The sequence below is a fragment of the Lampetra planeri genome, chromosome 48, assembly GCF_965212315.1.
Source record: "Lampetra planeri chromosome 48, kcLamPlan1.2.h2, whole genome shotgun sequence".
NCBI classification, from domain to species: domain Eukaryota; kingdom Metazoa; phylum Chordata; class Hyperoartia; order Petromyzontiformes; family Petromyzontidae; genus Lampetra; species Lampetra planeri.
The window spans coordinates 5345977-5366870 of NC_136154.1; the positions used below are offsets into that span (position 1 = coordinate 5345977).

Below are 20894 nucleotides of genomic sequence, written 5' to 3' on the forward strand. Positions count from 1 at the left end.
CAACGAAATTTCACAGTACTCTAATTGTAAATGTTATGGATTTATCCTCCAACACACCAGTGTGCTTAAGTAGTAACTAATAGGCACGTTTTGCGTAAGTGTCAAACTTTACTAATTGGCTATGTCAAGCGGTGGGAGGTTAACGACGCATTTATACTTATGGGATCTCACCCAAAAAACATTGATTATGAACAATACTGTAATTTCCATCAGATTTATTGCCATTGTTTATCATCGGCACCATGCTACAACAATTAAGCATCTACACCATTGGAACCTCATTTGCCAGTAACAAAATGTGATAATTGTTTTTTTACCCGTTTATCTGGCAACAAAACTGACACCTTTTATTTTTATAAGGAGCCATGTTTGCATTGACCACAATACCTGCAGTCGGAATGCAAACAAATAACATAACTCTGATAATGTATGCACTGTCCTTGATTGGTCCACACCCGACTGCAGGTATTGTGGTCAAGGAAAACACGACTCCTTGTAAAAAAGGTGTCAGTTTTGTTGCCAGATAAAAGGGTAAAAAAACTATTATCAATTAAGCATCTAATTAGAACTTTGCTGACCAGTGCAACTCTTCGTGTCAGAGCAGCCAACGGCAACGGATACCACCGAGCTACTTCCGATATCTCTTCAAGCGATCTCTCTTTTACACAGCAGGGGGAAGCACTTTCACACCCGCCCTGCCACAGAGCACCATTTGTGATGGGAGCAGAGTACAATAAATCAGGTACGGACCTATTCTTTGGGTATTTCGGCAAAGTCACGTAGATAGGTTTCTTCCTGATGACGAACGCTTGTGTTGCAATCGAAACATCGTAGTTTTTTGTTATTTTTAGTTTTTTTCTTTGAACTTATCTACGTGACTTTACTGAAAGACCCAAAGAATTTGAATTCCTGCAGTCACGAAAGCTTTAAGTCAAGATATGGACCTGTCTGAGGCTGAATAATTTGGTTTATTGTGATCCTTCCAGATCTGGCTGCGGACTTTAAGGTCAGATTTTTTTTTCCAATTCTACAATACATTTTTGTTTCTCAAGGAATGTGCTTTTGTACTCGGAGGGCTAAAGTGGTTCTAAAAGTGGTGAGAGTTCAGTGGTAAGGTTATTACCATGAACAGTGTGGTGGTATTGTAGTGCAGTCGATGAAGCACCTCTCGGTTAGCACGGTTGGCTATGTACGGTGTGCAATAAGTTCACCATATATACCTAACAGAGAATTGAATGGGGCGGTCGTCGTTAAAAGTGAAATAAATGGTGCTGAGAGCGATATGAATCTGTGTTGCAAATCAGAATAAGAATATTTATGTGTACTGGACGAATCCGATGAAATATAAAGCTCTTTTTCACAGATGTCGGGTGGTGAAGGGTTAAAGTAAAAAAAACTGGCGTTATATCTACATGGCGACCAATCTAAAACCCAAAATAAACTAATTATGACTCAATATTTCGTCATGGAAGGCTTACGTATATCAAAATCAGATCAGAATATTAATTTATTCTGGATGAATCCAATAAACTTAACAGATCTTTTTCACAGATGTCCAGTAGGGGCGGGTCAGAATGTTACAACACTAAACAATACAAAAAAACACAATAGGAGTGTAAAGCATAGTAGAGGTAATCAAATAACTTAGAATTTTTTTTACAAATAAAAATGAACTTTTTCTTATTTTACCAGGTAAAGACCACTGGGATATTAGCTTCTTTTTCAAAAGCGACCTATCCAGAAATGATAGCTCAACGAAGTGGCTTATCATATGGACATTTACAGTAGCACAATAATCTAAATAATCTAAACGCATGTTTATAAAAGTGGAGGAAAAAACCGTAGGACCCAGAGAAAAAAATCCACATGACCATGGGTAGAAAATTCAAACTTCAAATATGCATGCAGCAGGGTGGGAATTGAACCGACAGGAGAGGAAGATAATGTCACACCACCCAAACGACCGTGGCACTGTAATAGAGCGATAAAGTCGAATACCCGACGAAATTACCGATCCGAGATTTGCCCAAAGATGGAATAAAGTGGGCGTGGTGTTAGTCGAAGGGGCGTGTCAATGGCCAAATATTGTCGTTGTGGCTCGTGAATCGAGGCTTCTTGTGATGAATTTTGCTGAGTCGATCTAGCACCCAGCCCAAAGTTGCTTGGGCAGCTAACCTGAAATTGTACGATTTTATCTTAAACTAGCAGGAAGTACCCGGCTTTGTGCGGGGGAAAAATCTTTTTCAAAACGTGCCTTTTATTAAAAACATAATACATACGTACTATTGTGAAAAAACGGCATTCCATTAGTCTGTCTATTTGTCCATCAGCAAAATTATAAGAAGCTTGCAGAAGTGCTGAATTAGAAAGTAATATAAAGTTGGGGGTAATAGTTGATCTAAAAGGTTTCAAAAAATTGTAGACACCCCCCCCCCCCCACCCGCTAAAAAAATATTTTACCCCCCTGTATATACAATAGAGTCAGTAGTATCTAGTGACTCTATAGTAGTATATATTGACTATATCAGTATCTACTGACTCTAGTGTAGTATCTGCTGACTGTAGTTGTATCTACTGACTTTACAGTAGTATCTATTGAGTAAAGTAGTATATAGTGACTATAGCAGGATCTACTGACTGTATAGTATCTAGTGACTGTAGAAGTATCTACTGATTCTACAGTAGTATATACCGACTCTATAGTAGTATATACTGAATGTAAAGTAGTATCCACTGACTATAGTAGTAACTGCTAACTCTATAGTAGTCTCTGCTGACACTATATTAGTATTCACCAACTCTCTAGTAGCATATACCGACTCTATAGTAGCATCTACCGACTCTATTGTAGTATCTACCGACTCTATAGTAGTACCTACTGACTCTACAGTAGTATCTAATGACTATATTAGTACTCTAGAGTAGTGTCTACTGATTATAGTAGTAACTACTAATTATATAGTGGTATCTGCTGACTCTATAGCAGTAGCTACTGACTCTATAGTCGCATCTACTGACTGTCGTAGTATCTACTGATTATACAGTTGTATCTACTGAGTCTACAGTAGTATATATTTACTGAAGTAGTATATACCGACCTTACAGTAGTATGTATTGACTCTATAGTAGAATCAACTGAGTCTACATTACTCTCTACTGACTGTAGTAGTATCTACCGACTCTACAGTAGTATATATTGACTCTATAGTAGTATCTACCGACTTTACAGTAGTAACTACTGACTCTATAGTCGAATCTATCGACTCCACAGTAGTATGTACCGACTCTATCGTCTGTAGTAGTATTTAGTGACTCTGCAATAGTATGTACTAACTGTAGTAGTTTCAACCGAGCCTATAATAGTATCTACCGACTGTATTGAAATATCTACTAACTCTACAGTACTATCTACAGCCTCTATAGCAGTATCTACAAACTCAACAGTAGTATCTACTGACTCTATAGTAGTATCTACTAACTCTACAGTAGTATCTACAGCCTCTATAGAAGTATCTACTAACTCTACAGTAGTATCTACTGACTCTATAGTAGTATCTACTGATTCTACAGTAGTATCTACCGACTCTATAGTAGTATATACTGAATGTATAGTAGTATCCACTGACTATAGTAGTAACTGCTAACTCTATAATAGTATCTGCTGACACTATATTAGTATTCACCGACTCTCTAGTAGCATATACCGACTCGATAGTAGCATCTACCGACTCTATAGTAGTATCTACCGACTCTATAGTAGTATCTACTGACTCTACAGTAGTATCTAATGACTATATTAGTACTCTAGAGTAGTGTCTACTGATTATAGTAGTAACTACTAATTATATAGTGGTATCTGCTGACTCTATAGCAGTAGCTACTGACTCTATAGTCGCATCTACTGACTGTCGTAGTATCTATTGACTATACAGTTGTAGCTACTGAGTCTATAGTAGTATATATTTACTGAAGTAGTATATACCGACTCTACAGTAGTTTCTATTTACTCTATAGTATCAACTGAGTCTACAGTAGCCTCTACTGACTGTAGTAGTATCTACCGACTCTACAGTAGTATATATTGACTCTATAGTAGTATCTACCGACTCTACAGTAGTAACTACTGACTCTATAGTCGCATCTATCGACTCCACAGTAGTATGTACCGACTCTATCGTCTGTAATAGTATCTAGTGACTCTACAATAGTATGTACTGACTGAAGTAGTTTCTACTGACTCTACAGTAGTAACTACTTACTCTATAGTCATATCTATCGACTCCACAGTAGTATGTACCAACTCTATCGTCTGTAGTAGTATTTAGTGACTCTACAATAGTATGTACTAACTGTAGTAGTTTCTACCGAGCCTATAATAGTATCTACCGACTCTATTGAAATATCTACTAACTCTACAGTAATATCTACAGCCTCTATAGCAGTATCTACAAACTCAACAGTAGTATCTACTGACTCTATAGTAATATCTACTAACTCTACAGTAGTATCTACAACCTCTATAGCAGTATCTACTTACTCTACAGTAGTATCTACTGACTCTATAGTAGTATCTACTAACTCTACAGTAGTATCTACTGATTCTATAGTAATATCTACTAGCTCTACAGTGGTATCTACTGACTATATTAGTATCTACTAACTCTACAGTAGTGTAATGCGAGCGTAAATGGGAAGGCCGGATGTGATGATCCGGAAGGGAGGAGTCAGGGTCACGTGGGAGAGAGGTTATAGGAGGGAGCCCGGAAGAGATCAGGGCCAGTCGATGGAGTGAAGAGGCGGGACCACGTTGGGTGGCCGCCGCGCCATCAGCCGCGTGGCTGATGGGGCTAGCGGGGTAGCTAGTAGAGTGTGCGGGGCACACGGGGCCAGTGGGGTGGCCAGCAGAGTGTGCGGGGCACACGGGGCTAGCAGGGTGGCTAGCAGAGTGTGCGGGGCACACGGAGCAGCGGTGTGGCTGCAGAGTGTGCTAGCGGAGTGGCTAGCAGGGTGTGCGGGACACACGGGGCTGGCGGAGTGGCTAGCAGAGCGTGCGTGGCACGCGAGAGGAGACGCTGGTCCCTTGTCGGGACCAGCGGGGTGAACGGACGAGTGGAAGAGCTGAGGAGGAAGAGAGTGCGCGGGGCGCGTGAGAGACGACGCTGGTCCGAGGAGAAGGCCAGCGGGTTGCGGAGGTGAAAAACCCGAATAAAGGACGAACGGAGACTTACATCGCCTGACAGTCCTTTATTACAGTAGTATCTACTGATTCTATAGTAGTGTAGTGACAGAGAAAGGTCACTACTGTGTCGGCCCGTACGAAGGCTGGGGGCCCCAAGGGGGTGCCTGGGGGGTCACGTGGTGGAGGGATCCGGACCCTCCCAGAGGTGGGGGAAGTGAGGCGTGTCCTGGGAAGGGAGGCGTGGCCTGAAGAGAGCCAGCCACGCCGGGGCGGAGCCAGCGACGCAAAACCAAATATAAGCGTGGTGTGAACGCAGAGCGAGGCGGCTGTTGTACTGTACTCCAAAGTGAAGACATCATCGGTCGTCAAGTCCCGAGTCGTCGTCCTGGGCCAGGCAGGCCGTTGCCTGCCTGGTCCAGTCTGTGTCGTGTTCCAGAGTGTTAGTGAGTTGAGGAAGGTGGTTACCACCTTATGTACAGTGTTATATTACTTACCGTTTAATAAATAGTGTTGCCTACAAGCTGCGTGTGTGTGCACCTAATTCGGTACTACTACATTTGGTGTAGAAGTGGTCATCGAACTTTCGCTGATTAATTTGAAGAAGCTGTACCCTTCGCTGCCATGGTGTAAAAGCTGGCAGTGAAGTGCAAGACCCAACCGGAGGTGCGGATGGACGGTGTGGGTTGCACCTGGCCTCTCCCTGCGACGACCACGGAGTCTGGGGCCCCGGTGATGTGCCCCGGGGGATGGGCGACTGCAGCCTGCATGGGAGGAGGCTGCGAGCCCGGGCTGGTCGCCATCGACGGCGAGTTGGAGCGACGTCGCTCGTCAACTCGACCAGCTGCTGGTGGCAAGGGAGTGGCCGGGTGTTGGTGAGTGATGGCGAAATTGCAAGATGACGGAGCTGTGGCGTTCGCGCCATTTCGGCGGTGCCGGCGTTCCTGCCATTTCACTGCGGCGGCGTTCTCGCCAGTTTCACAGCGCCGGCGTTCCCGCCATTTGCACCATGCCGGCGGTTCCCGCCATTTCAACGTGTTGGCGTTCCCGCCTTTTGCGCCTTGTGTGCTGCGCCGGCCTGGCGGCGCGCCGCTGCAGCCCTGTGATTACGGGCCTCCCTCCCCACATTGAAGTAAGAAGAGCGGGGGAGGGCATCGGTGGTGAGAGCGAGAGGGGCCCGTGATTGAAGAGAGGGTTTCGACGTTGGAGACACTGCTGGGAGGGACTTTTTCAGTTTGACTCTCCGGTTTTGTGTTCCTCGCGGACGGTTAAATACGGCGTCGAGATCGGTATCTTCTGGGTGTAGTTAATGATTAATTCGTTGTTAGTGTCCCGAGCTCCGTTGATATCCTGTATGTTGCCGTGATAATGACTCGTGTTGTTACATCGTTTTGTTGCGAAATCGCCATTGTTATTGTGTATACTGTATGGAGTTTCGCTCGTGATTGTCACGTGTAACTGTAGGAAACTTTGATCGTCATTGTTGCCAAGGTACAGACCGTATGGAGCTTTGCTTGGAATTGTTAACAGTGTAGGGACTGTTGGGTACTTGCTTGTGATTATTTACTATGTACAGATTGTCTGGAGTATTGATTGTGTGTGTTGCCATGTGGGGACTGGATGGAGCATTGCGCCAAACGATTTACTGTACGAACTTCGTATACTGCATATACTGTATTAATCAATTCGGCGATTCTTGGGGTTTGTGTATAGTTTTTTTGCTCTCAAAATTCGAATGCCCTGAGTCCCATGGTTAATGTTGAAGGGGATTTTGAAATGACAGGTTCGGTTTGTTTCAAACTCACTGGTTGGTTCCTGTCCGTTGTTGCACAGATGATGTCTTTTGTGCGGGAATGCTCCTTGTGTTCTATATGGATCGGGGGTGCGTTTCCGTTAATTGCCGTCAAATTGCGTTGCTCTCTCCACTCGGTTGGTACAGCTGCAGGCTGCAATGCGAGTCTCGGAGATGATGTGTACGGATACGGGATGTGAGGTGTATTGTTGTGACCATTGAATATTCGGGATCGTCACAAATTGTGCGTACCTGTTCGGCATTGGATCAGTTCTGTGGGGGATCATAATTCAAATTGTATGTGTTGTGATGGTGTTAAATTGCGATGGTGACATGCTGCCAGGGATTTGGAATTGTGCTGCTGGCTGTCACCTATCTTGGGGCGCAGGTCCTGACCAGGATGGCCCAGTGAGTGTTGCGTGTCTAACATGAACGTTGTGGTCCCGTCATGCAATGGCTGACGGCTTGACCTGACAGCCCGGAGATTGAAACACTCCGTGGCATGTCTAGCCTAGTGGGCTGTGCGCTCACATGGCTTTGAGAGTGTGGTCCCGTCATGCAATGGCTGACGGCTTGACCTGACAGCCCGGAGATTGAAACACTCCGTGGTATGTCTAGCCTAGTGGGCTGTGCGCTCACAGGGCTCGGAGAGTGTGGTCCCGTCATGCTGTGTCTGACGGCTTGACCTGACAGCCCGGAGATTGAAACACTCCGTGGTATGTCTAGCCTAGTGGGCTGTGCGCTCACATGGCTCGGAGAGTGTGGTCCCGTCATGCAATGGCTGACGGCTTGACCTGACAGCCCGGAGATCGAGACACTCCGTGGCTTGTCTAGCCTAGTGGGCTGTGCGCTCACATGGCCCGGAGAGTGTGGTCCCGTCATGCTGTGTCTGACGGCTTGACCTGACAGCCCGGAGATCGAGACACTCTGTGGCTTGTCTAGCCTTGTGGGCTGTGCGCTCACATGGCTCGGGGAGTGTGGTCCTGTCATGCTATGGCTGACAGCTTGACCTGACAGCTCGGAGGTTGAGACCCTCCGAGGCGCGTTGAAACAGTGGGCTGGAGATTCGTAAGGTTCAGGTGGAGTTGTCCTGTTACGTTGAGACTGTATCCATCAGTTGTTAGGGTGCATGTTGTGCAATGAGTGAACGATGGGTCGTCTCAGCTCGGTCGGTACAGTTATATGCTGCGATGCGAGTCTTGGAGAGAGACTGGGTCGTCTCAGCTCGGTCGGTACAGCTATATGCTGCGATGTGAGTCTTGGAGAGAGACTGGGTCGTCTCAGCTCGGTCGGTACAGCTATATGCTGCGATGCGAGTCTTGGAGAGAGACTGGGTTAAAATCCCCCCGATATGGCCGATGCGTGCTACTGGTTGTGACGCCGCGTCGGAAAGGCGGTGGGGTGGTAACATGGAAATTCCCCCCCCGATATGGCCGACGCGTGCTACTGGTTGTGACGCCACGTCGGAAAGGCGGGGGGGGTGCTAACGGGTGACTGTCATTGCATGCGTGATTCTAACGGGGGGGGGGGGCTGTGCTGGAGCGTAAGTGGGTTAGCCAGTTTTCATGTATAATTGTTGTTAATTCCCCGTTTTCTATGCGGATCCCTTTTACCCTCGTCGATTCTGTATATATTACGTGATTGTATTTCTTATCGGTCGCCGGTCATTTATTGATGTTGTTGGTTCGGAGGCACACCTTTTCGATGTTTCACAGTTGTGTTACAGCCCGGGACGGCTGTGTGTTTATACAGGGGAGGGTGATGTAGTGACAGAGAAAGGTCACTACTGTGTCGGCCCGTACGAAGGCTGGGGGCCCCAAGGGGGTGCCTGGGGGGTCACGTGGTGGAGGGATCCGGACCCTCCCAGAGGTGGGGGAAGTGAGGCGTGTCCTGGGAAGGGAGGCGTGGCCTGAAGAGAGCCAGCCACGCCGGGGCGGAGCCAGCGACGCAAAACCAAATATAAGCGTGGTGTGAACGCAGAGCGAGGCGGCTGTTGTACTGTACTCCAAAGTGAAGACATCATCGGTCGTCAAGTCCCGAGTCGTCGTCCTGGGCCAGGCAGGCCGTTGCCTGCCTGGTCCAGTCTGTGTCGTGTTCCAGAGTGTTAGTGAGTTGAGGAAGGTGGTTACCACCTTATGTACAGTGTTATATTACTTACCGTTTAATAAATAGTGTTGCCTCCAAGCTGCGTGTGTGTGCACCTAATTCGGTACTACTACAGTAGTATCTACCGACTCTACAGGATTAACTGCAATCATTGGGGTTGGGGGGGGGGAAGAGGACATCACACTGTTCAGAATTTACCTAAGTTTTGTGCTCCTGTGTCTGTACACTCTTTTTTCATTTTTATTTACACGCTTTTGTTTATTTGCACGCTTTTATTTAACTGTCTGTTGTATCCTCAAATCTTGTAAATCAATTTTTACCCACTTCCCAATGTGGTATCGTCTGCAAACTTGGTATACTTATGTCATACTGATAACAATACTCTATTCTATCATTAAAAAAACATGTATTTTAAAACATTATTTTACACGCTTTTATAAACTCACTCTGTTGTTGTCGTATCCTCAAATCTTGTAACTAAATTTTAACCCACTTCCCAATGTCGTATCGACTGCAAACTTGGTATACGTATGTTTCGTCTTCATATGTTATGTTTCGGCTTGGGTCTACCGTATTTTCCCGCATATAATCCGCGGGGTATACCACTTTTTACAAACAAAACAAGACCCTGCGGAGTATATGGAGGTGCGGGCTATCCCAAAAATATTTTACACGTGTGACATGTCATAACTCAAATTTCGATTTAAAGCTTTCGTGACTGCAGGGATTCATCTTCTTGGTTCTTTCGGTAAAGTCACGTAGAAGGGAAGTAATAAAATAATAAAAATAAACCATAATAAAACAATTCTCACAACGTTTCGGCCACAACGCAAGCAGCCGTCCTCAGGTGAAAACCAGGTCTGTCGAGGCGACAGCGTCTGTCGCCTCGAAGCTGTCGCCTCGACAGACCTGGTTTTCACCTGAGGACGGCTGCTTGCGTTGTGGCCGAAACGTCGTGAGAATTGTTTTATTATGTTTTATTTTTATTATTTTATTACTTCCCTTCTACGTGACTTTACCGAAAGAACCAAGAAGATGTCATAACTCGTTAATTTTTTTCATGGTAGGACTATCCACTAAGCAACACTTACCTTTGACTAAAGCACTGCTGAATAAACCACTCACACTAATATTGCACATGTTATCACGTTCTAAATTATTCGAATTGTTTGTACAATAAAACGACAATGTTTGAAGTGGGCGTACTTTGTTTACTGGCGACTGGAGAGCTGGGGGGGAGAGAGGGGGGGGCGAGGCAAGGGCGTTACCGTAGTGCCGCTATTGTCTGCGCAGTGCGCAATCTACCAGTACTAAAACTCTACTTACTTATCTACCAGTTATGTGTTACTTATTTATTGGATATTTACTTTTGTTACTTATTTACTGTTTTAAGTTCACTCGTTTCCGGTTAGTTGTTTTCTTTGTGCACGTTATGATTTTAATGTTAACAATTGATAGTGGAATGCATTACAAATGTAAACTTCGTATTAATATGATGGAATTAATCTGCGGTAATGACGTTAAAGATATTAATGCATGCGGGGTATATGGAGGTGCGGGCTATCTGAAATTTGTTTGACACCCAACGCTATTTATGCGGGATCTATGCGGGCTATATGCGGGAAAATACGGTAATTGTCCACTCTCAACTCATGTTGGCTGTAAATCACCACAGTCCCTTACGTTATGGCAAGCTTCGGGGCCACTTCCTGGAGTCGTGGAGTTCTGCCATTACTCGTACGGTACATTTCATTAAAGAGTGTTTAAAAAATATATTTTTAAATGCTATTTATTTATTCGCATTTTTTACGCGAAGGAGAACCTCGCTCCCGTCGCCGCTGAGCGAACTCGTGTGCGTTGCTAGGGGCAACCGCGAGTTAGCGTTTCCGCGCATGCGCAGATGCGTGCTTTGGGATCAGCGTAATAATATTTAAAAAAAAATCTAGAATTAATACCCTCTACGGGGAGGAATTCCACCTATCTGTTAGAGTTTTTAACATACAATGAGACAAGAAGTCACAGCTTCTCGAGACGCTGGCCTTCCTCAAGAGATGCCGAGATAACAAGGTAATTACCCATCGCTTTCACACTCACATCTGCTGCTGTGTCCTCACCGAACTCTAAACAGATTTTATTTAAAGCTTGCCTATCACTAATCTCGGAGAGAATAATTTAGACAAGACTCTCTTACAAACACATTTAATGTTAACACAAAAAAATTAACCCGTAAAAACAAAGTTTTTCACTATAAAACCTTTATATGCGTGGCGGCTAGAGTCCTCTCGTCCTCTGGCTTGAGATGGCTGCCACCTATGGGTCAGATGAATGCCTGCCACCATTAAGCAATTGGTAATTAAATATAATTTATTTTTTCCTAAAAAGTGTAAAATTTTGGGAATTTTTTTTCACGAAAATACATTGTCACGCACAACGAGTCTGTGTGCAAAATGTCAGCTCGATTGGATCACAGGAAGTGGGTTAAAAAACGACCGAAAGGTTTGCACGGTCGTAAGCGTGCAAGCAAGCAATTGCGCAAGCAAGCAAGCAAGTGAACTTAATATAAAGGATTAAAAAATGTCCCCTTCCGATTGGAACCACGTTGACAACATGACTTCTGCTTCTGCTGACTCAATGTCAGCCAAATGCAAAGCTAACTTGATTTCTAAATTCAACCTCCTATCTAAGAAGAAACCAGAGCCACACATCACAAAGCTGGATGTCAACAAGACCGTTATTAATCAGAGTAACATCCTAATTTCTGACAATCTGAAAACGGTACTGGCCAAAGGACTAAATTTCGCTGTCACCCCTAAATATATACCAGTAGAGGATGTGATTTCTCAGATTGATGTAGCCCTCAGAAGCATAGGACACATCCATGCGGATGTAGCAAGATCTGAAATAGCCACTATTCTTAAGAATGCTAAGAAACCCACTTGTAACATTAGCAAAAACGAACGCTCAGAACTCGCGGACCTAAAAAAGAGAGATGATATAGTCATCCTCTCGGCAGACAAGGGCAATGCCACAGTTATCATGGATACAGATTCATACAACAACAAAATCCTGGACCTACTTAATGATGGGAGTTACTCCAAAATTAAAAACGATCCTACTAACAGCCTAACGACAAAAACTAACAAAATCATCACGAGTTTGACTTCCCTAATCGAACCAACCAAACGTCCCTCTCTAAAACCATCGGCGGCAAGACCTCCCAGACTCTATGGTCTTCCCAAGATCCATAAAGAAGGCACCCCGCTACGACCCATCGTGTCGACGATCAACTCTGCCACCTACAAACTAGCCCGGTTTCTATCAAATACTCTGCTTCCCTTCACAGGCAAGACCTCTTCGGCAGTACTCAACTCAACCCAATTAGTCTCTATGGTCAAGGACATGGTACTATCTCCTGATGATATCCTCGTCAGTTTTGATGTAGTATCTCTGTTTACCAAAGTCCCAGTACCTGACACCCTAACAATAATTGAGGACTTGGTCCAACATGGATTGAATTCGGATGTACCTGCGCTGGTTAGGCATTGCCTCACCAACACATATTTTACCTGGAATGGCACCTTCTACAAACATAATGAGGGTACCCCTATGGGCTCCCCCTTGTCACCAGTGATAGCCAACATGTTCATGGAAAAGTTTGAATCAGACGTCATTCAGACATCCACCCTGCGTCCTTCCCTGTGGAAGAGGTATGTGGATGACACTTTTGTCATTTGGCCACATGGCCTCCCAGCATTGAACCACTTCTTGGACGACATCAATTCCAGACACCCATCCATCAGATTCACCATGGAAGTGGAGAAAGATGGTAAACTACTATTCTTAGATATTCTGTTTGAGAGGAGACCTGACGGATCCTTGGGACATTCTGTCTACAGGAAAGCCACCCACACAGATTCCTACTTGAAACCTGATTCCACCACCACCCATCTCAAAATAATTCTCTCATAAAACGCTATACCACAGAGCTCATGGCATTTCTGACCAACACCACCTGACCAGTGAATTAAGACATGTACATCGGACCCTCAGGATGAACGGATACTCTGAACGCACCATCCGCCAAGCTGTTTCTCCCACCACACAGAAATAGCCACTTGAAACTCCAATTAAAACTATCATGTTGCCATACATAGCAGGCGTGACCAAAAAGATCTCCAAAATTTTAAACAAACATAAGATCCAAGTCCGATTCAATACAGTACATAAAATCCGTGATCTAATTCCATCTGTGAAATATGTAATTCCTGACTTACAATACCCTGGAGTTTACAAACCGAGTTGCAGTTGTGGTGATTTCTACATTGGAGAAACGAAACGTCATATCTCTGATCGTGTCCGCGAGCACAAGTCAGATCTGAAACACGGCAAAACTGATTCTTCCGCCATTGCCGATCATTGCTACAATGCTGTGGGCTCTCATGAAATTGTCTTTTCCGAGACCAAGGTGCTCTGCAAACCTCCTGGCTACCATCAAAGGTTTGTACACGAAGCCATCCAAATATACAAACACAGACATAATTTCAACCGTGATGATGGGTACAAACTTAGTAATCATTGGAAAGATGTTACTAACCATGAAAAAAATATTTAACTACACATATATGGACAATCTTATTTGACAGGCACTATTCTTCAGTTACCGTATAGTTTCTTCTTTTTTTTCACACACTGGTTTTCCTACTTTAAGTTTTACCACACATATCTAGAATTAATCCCAGCAACGTAGCAAAAGGGCTGTTTCATCTACATAACAAAGGCTCAGTCCCATTCACAGCAGCCGCACCTTTACATCAGCCACACCTTAACAACTCTTAGAACCTCCCAGTCCAACCAGTCTACACAACAAAGGCTCATTCCTAACAGCGTGCTTCAGCCGCACCGAACCTTACAATAATAATATTCAGGGCCTACCTTGGCTCCTCCCACCCTCAACCAGTATATATACAAGGACTGTTTTCTTGTAATTTCTCTTACTTGATACAGCTATCATGCTGTGACGGTTCCACCTCAAGACGGAGGCTTGTGTTGCCTCCGAAACATCGTGATTTTTATTTTATTTTTATTTCACTTTTATTCATTTTAATTTTTTACCTACGTGACTTTACCGAAAAAACCTAAGAATATTATAAAGTGTGATTTAATTAGTTTACATTTCATGGAGGGGGAAAAATAAAGAGCGCTTTTTCGTCCGAGGGCTTTGTGCGTTATATCTGTGTACTTTGTTAAAACGTCAACCCGACAGTTTTTCAGTTAAAAGCGTTGCAAGGCGTGTGCACAGACAGACAGACACAAATTACGTTTATAGGTAAGATTACATTACAGTTCAAATATATAAAACTACTGTTTCAATGTGCGATGTTTATGTAAACATCGATGTTTATGTTACGCTAACGTTAGATGTTATCATAGCCGCGATTTAGTCTATTCCTTTAACTTGATTTTGTGAAAAGCTTCAGTGAGTGCAAATGAAGACAAACACACACCGCAGAGAAAAACAAACAAAAAGCCACATGTGAAGTATTGGAAAATGACGGCAGGAAACTCCTTGACGGGAACACACTTCTTTTATTAAATCTTGACTTGTAACGATACAACGCGTGGCCTCTCTTCTTCACAATGCGGTCACCATACAACGGTACAACTCGTGACCTCTTCTCTCCACCCTACGCTTCTCTTGACTCTCTTAGATTCTGTGCTGCTGGCTCCCTGTGCCTCGTGTAGACTCCGCGCCTCGGCTACACTCTTCTCTCGTCTCGTGTAGACTCTGCGCCTCTGCTACACTCTCCACTCGCCTCGTGTAGACTTTGCATCTCTCTCTCTGGCTACACCGTATGCATACTCGGCTCGTGTAGACCTTTCTCTCTCTCTGGCTACACCGTATGCATACTCGGCTCGTGTAGACCTTTCTCTCTCTCTGGCTACACACTATACATCACTCAGCTCGTGTAGACCGTTCTCTCTCTCTGGCTACACACTATACATTACTCAGCTCGTGTAGACCGTTCTCTCTCTCTGGCTACACACTATACATTACTCAGCTCGTGTAGACCGTTCTCTCTCTCTGGCTACACACTATACAGTACTCAGCTCGTGTAGACCGTTCTCTCTCTCTGGCTACACACTTATACCTTACTCTCCTCTACTCTCCATTACTCTCCTCTCCGGGCTCTATCTCTGCACCTTCGTCTTCATTCTTAGATGGTTCCACTTCTGCCCCCTGCTCCTCTGTGCATCACCTTATATACCTCTTCTTCCCGGGAGACGGAGCGGATGCGGACCTCAACGTCGGCACCGCTCCTCAGTTACCCAATCCCCACGCGCTATCTCTACGATCCGGTTCCGCTCAGCGCGTGTTTCCACTCCCCGACCAATCACACCGCGCTGCTACCCGATCACTCCCTCTGGGCGCGTCACCGGCACACAGCCAATCAGCAGCACTACCCCCACCCGCGCACTGACGCCTGCTCCTCCCCGTCAGCGCGCGTCACCACACACACACCCGTACATACGCGCTGGCACACGACGTATACACCCAGCGCGTATCACCACTACACATGCATAAGGCTTAAAGTCACAACTTTACTCCCGCCTTTGGCCCTACACAATTCTGACACACACAGTCCACCGATTCCATTTCTGCACAGCACATTCACTCCAATGAATTCAGCTGGGAGGCCAGCACTCAATTTTCAGCTGGCAGTCTTGTATGTATGATGAACTTCTTTCACACCGTACATAGCCAACCGTGTTAATCGGAGGTGCGAGAGGACAACAAACTACAGAAAAAAACAGTTCTAAAGAATTTACACTATGAGATCTCTTTTACCAGTGGCAAAATATAATGGTAGGTTTTTACCCTTTTAACTGGTACAAAACTGACACCTTTATTCAAGGCATCATGTTTGCAATGACCACAACACAAGTAGTCAATAAAGCAAACAAAAAGAAGCAACTCTGATAAGGATAATAATATGCACTGTCATTGAAGTTGATTGGCCCACACCCGAGACGGCTTTCTTTAGAGCCTAGTCCCCATTGGTGTAGGGCCTTCTGGTGTCATCTGGCCCTACACCAATGGGGACTAGGCTCTAAAGAAAGCCGTCTCGGGTGTGGGCCAATCAACTTCAATGACAGTGCATATTATTATCCTTATCAGAGTTGCTTCTTTTTGTTTGCTTTATTGACTACTTGTGTTGTGGTCATTGCAAACATGATGCCTTGAATAAAGGTGTCAGTTTTGTACCAGTTAAAAGGGTAAAAACCTACCATTAGTTCTAAAGAAATACGTTTTCAATCGAGATTCAAAAGTGCATTTCTCTAGTGGCTTTCTAATATCGTAAGGAAGAACGTTCCAGACGGCCTTAGAAGCGCATCTAAAAGCATGTGATGTGCTAACCGTCTTTGTCCGATGGCTAGCCAATAGCCGCAACGAAGATGACCGGAGGTCGTGCGATGGTTTATGATCCTTGAGATTAGCAAGGTATTGTGGTTCATTTGTGGCAAGCACTTTGTGTGCAGTGAGTGTCACTTTATAATATATTCGTTCAGCAACCAGAAGACAATAGAACTCAGCAAACACTGGATGGACATAATCGGATCTTGTAGTACCCATCATGACACATGCCAAACAATTGTGTACAACCTTAAGAAATGTTTTTGGGTGAGATCGCATAAATATAAATGCGTCGCTAAACCCGCCACCACCTGAAAGAGTCAGTAAGGTTTGTCACGTCAACAAAACGTGCCAATTAGTTACAAGTTCAGAATACCGGTGTGTTGTGTAAACCGACATTTACAATTCAAGTACAGATAGTCCCCGAGTTGCAATGGTCCGACTTACGATATTTTTGACTTACGATGGGGCGGTCGTAACGCATCTCCATCGTAAGTAGAGGACTACCTGGACTACGTTTCACCTGTCTAAAATATATCAGTGGAGGTGATGTCACCACTGTGGGCTTAGCGGGTGCAAAAGTTACAATGGAGCATGTTAATCAGTTAATTTACTGTACCTATTATTGGTTTGGGTTATTCACAGTTAATCGACATACATAATGTATGTACATTATATTAATCTAAGACCATGCAGAGAATATGCAGTACCTATTATCGGCTGCTCAAAGTTCATCAACATACAATGGCGGGTTTAAGGTGACATTTATATTTATGCGATCTAACGCAAAACCCTTCATTGTGGATAATATTGGTCGCGAATGCCTACGGCTCCATGTTAATTGTGTACACGCCTCAGCTTGGTAGTGTTTGCTGAGGCTGGATACTCGGCCCCAGCCCGCTCCCCCTGGTCCCCACAAGACGCCGCTCTGCATTGCCTGTGGATGCTGTGGCTCAAAGGTGAGTGATGGAGAAGATGTGGCGGTAATGGAAGCAGGATTGGTTTTCAAGTTCAAGTTCATTTATTAGGTATAGCCCTGTGAGCCATTCGGCTCTTGAATCGGGTGCAACCGCAACAAACAAAAAACATGAACAAGAAAACATCTTAAAGAGACTATGTGCAAACAGAAAATCCAAGAAAAGACAGCAAACTATTGCAGAAAAAGCACCGTACACCAACACTGTGTGCAAAAATCCCAGTGGGATGCAAGTCAAACAACAACAACCACAAGACAACTTAGATTAAGGCCATCAGTCTAACTCTGTACTACAACAAACAAATATGGCCAAACCAAAAAACTTTTCGAAAATCACCAAAATAAAGCCATAAAAGCAATGAAACAGTGGTCATAGGAACTGTGACCGAATTTTCACAATAAACGACGTCAACGACATGTACTACCAAACTCTGCAGCCATAGCTGGCTGCTTGAGTCACTCCACAACAGCAGGAGCATCAGTCGGAGTATCAACATTTTTCAATGCACCTTTAAGATCAGCACACTAAATCAAAACACAGATCATACTTTGCAGTGATCATCCGGAGCGAAACATTGTATTTTAGGCCACTAAATTGCAGTGGCAGCAAGGGATGTACAACTCCTCTAGAGCAGTTTTGAGTGAATATCTCATAGGTAGTGATTCAAGTTGCAGTTTATTGGCAATAGCATTCCAGACCCTGGGGGCATCAAAAGCAAAGGCCCTTCCTCCAGTATTTGTACGGCAATAGGGAATGTGAAGCTGGTAAATGAGCGAAGACCTTAGGTCAAATTTGTACTTTGAAACAGAGAGGATATCCAGCAGGTAATCTGCGGATTTTTTCGTAAGTACATCATGAATAAATAAGATCTGATGCACAAGCCGTTTTAACACCCGACCTAATAAACAATATAAATATTAGTCGTTTTCTGGCACTTTAGATGCATTTCTAAGAATTATGTTTAAGCTCCAGGTGACAGGTGGAGATAATATCAAACGAACAGGTTACATTGTTTGAGAAAGTATAGGGGTGTGTTGCGTGTGATGGATGCCGTTGACAGTGACAGTTTGATGGTTGGAGTGACAATTGAGTCAAAACAGAGCTGGGTTACTGGGTGGGAGACCTGCAGCAGTCTGCTGCGCCGGTCCTATACACGGGGTGCTCTCCATGGACGAGGAGGCGGCCCCGATGGTGGAACTCGGCTCGCTGGCTGAGCGGCATAGAGCGTGCTCTTTCATCGACGAGTGCCACGCCGATGGTGCATTAGAGGGGGGGAGGTGGAGAAGGCTAACGGATTGAGGAATTTTATTCATGATTGAAAAGACCCTGGCTGATGAGTGAGGGATTCATCCAGCAGTGGAGAAACCCTGGCTGATGATGCCGATTGCGCATTAGAGTGGGGGAGAAGACTAGTGGAGTGAGGGATTCATCCAGCAGTGAAAAGACCCTGGCTGATGATGCCGATGGAGTCTTAGAGGGGGGCGGTTCGGGGAGTTGAGGCATTCATCTAGCAGTGGATGCCTATAAAGAATCTAATTCATTGGTTCTGGAGAGTGATTATGTGACACACTCCCCCTTCATTTGATTGGCTAATATCAGAAAGATCAGTGATTCCGTCGCAGTCTGATTTTATTGTACCACAGCGCCCCTAAATGAAATAAAAATATTTAAGTTCAAATTGCTTTAGTGCATCCATTTCCCAGCTTGGTAAGGCAGTAAAACCACAGCAAAAACAGTCCCAGACCACACCCAGACAACACACAGTCGCTCAATTAAATTGTACGCTAAAATTAAACGATCGATACATTTATAAGAATCATATTTACAAATCGCATTTGCAAACGTGACTGCTGTGTCTAGGGCACTAATCTTCTGCTTCAGAATATTATTTTGAAGGAAGAAGTATGATGCTAATTAACGATAATGAGTCGTTATCCACGTGGGGTAAGAGGATAACCGTAGCACCTGTAAAAAACCACCACACCTTACGCGAGGGGGCAACGCTCTATCTCCCCCCCCCCCCCCCCACTGTACAGATGGAACCAGATTAGGAGTACTACACTTGCTGCGCTGCCTTCTGCTGGGACAGCCAGCAGTATAATCACCTCGTCGATGCCCACTCACAGGTACAAGGTTAGGGAGTGACGAACAGATAGTCCACATACTTTGCTGCTATACTGCCTTCTCCTTGCCAGGGTATACGGCTCCTCGACACCGACCCACAGGTAGAATCGTAGGGAGTGTGGAACAAATGGAGATTAGTCCACATACTTTGTTGCTGTACCGCCTTCTCCCGATAGTGCCTGGGTATAAGCACCTCGTTGACTTCCACGGATGCGACAGAAGTTCAACGTCCAACAAACGACTAAAAGGGATGCCCATTTGTTAGTCGGAACAACGAGAGTCCACAAATCCTCAAGCTGTCACGCAAACTATGGTATCCGAGGCTGACCCTTATGTTCCCCAAATCAAATCTCGTTTCAGTCCCCCCACGCCCCCCAACTCGGCCTTAAACCTATGAAACGAATCATATTCCAGCCCCTTCGCCCCGGTGCCCCACAAGCAGTGTCGAACTTACCGTGCCGAGCGTCAGCATCAGCAGCAGCAGCTGCGATGATCCAGACAGAAGCCGGGACGGCGGGGCCAAGCGGCCCATGTCCACGCTTTTCCGGTGCTGGAAGGGAAGAAGGACCAGTTGGTAATTGGCTGTGGCACGTTTCTCCTCGGTCTAGGACTTTTATACTACTCAGCCTTCTTTTTTTACCTTCTACTCTCTGCTCATATTTGTTTAAACAAAAGCTAAAAAAACGTTCGGCAATGTGGACTCACTCCATACACCCAATTTTGCTTCTGTCAAACATCGGGTAATTTAAGTGTAGCCAACACATGGAGTAAAAAGTGATATATATTGTTTTAAATGATATACTGCAGGTACCGGATTGATGGGTATAAGCTTGCCTGTTGCCGTTTGCTCGCCAGCCCGATGTCACCACGTATGTCGTGAGACAGCGATTTCGCTCAAAGGTGCGTTTCGTTGGCCAGACGAGGGGTTAAGTGGACAAAGTGGAGGCATACTTTGCAGCGAGTAATGGTCAGATTGATCCGGACACAACCCGCAAGTGAGGAAATCACCGTCACACATCAATGAGCCTCCAGATTCCAAGCGAGCCAACATGGGCAGCAGAGTTCCTTGTTGTATACTTTGCATAGCACGTGATGATGATTTTGCTGTTTTCTCCGAGATGTCACCGACAGACAACAGAAAAATGAAGGACCGGAATGGAGATTGTTACACAAGTTGTAGACATCATTATTGTACGAAATGGAGGGGTTTGTTTTGGGTTAGATCGCGTAAGTATAAATGTGTCGTTAACCCGCCACCAGTCGATGCAGCCAATTAGTAAGGGGTTGTAACGTAAATAAAACGTG

General features: G+C 44.9%; 1 protein-coding gene across 1 annotated transcript in view; it reads right to left on the reverse strand.

Annotated features, from left to right (window-relative positions):
• Positions 1-20121, reverse strand: part of LOC144733726 (receptor-type tyrosine-protein phosphatase beta-like) — a 97449-nt gene extending 77328 nt beyond the window's left edge. Inside the window, exon 1 of the mRNA XM_078615750.1 lies at positions 20049-20121. Within this exon, the coding sequence (XP_078471876.1) occupies positions 20049-20121 (73 nt within the window). The remainder of the gene's footprint in view (positions 1-20048) is intronic.
• Between the last annotated feature and the right edge of the window lie 773 nt (positions 20122-20894).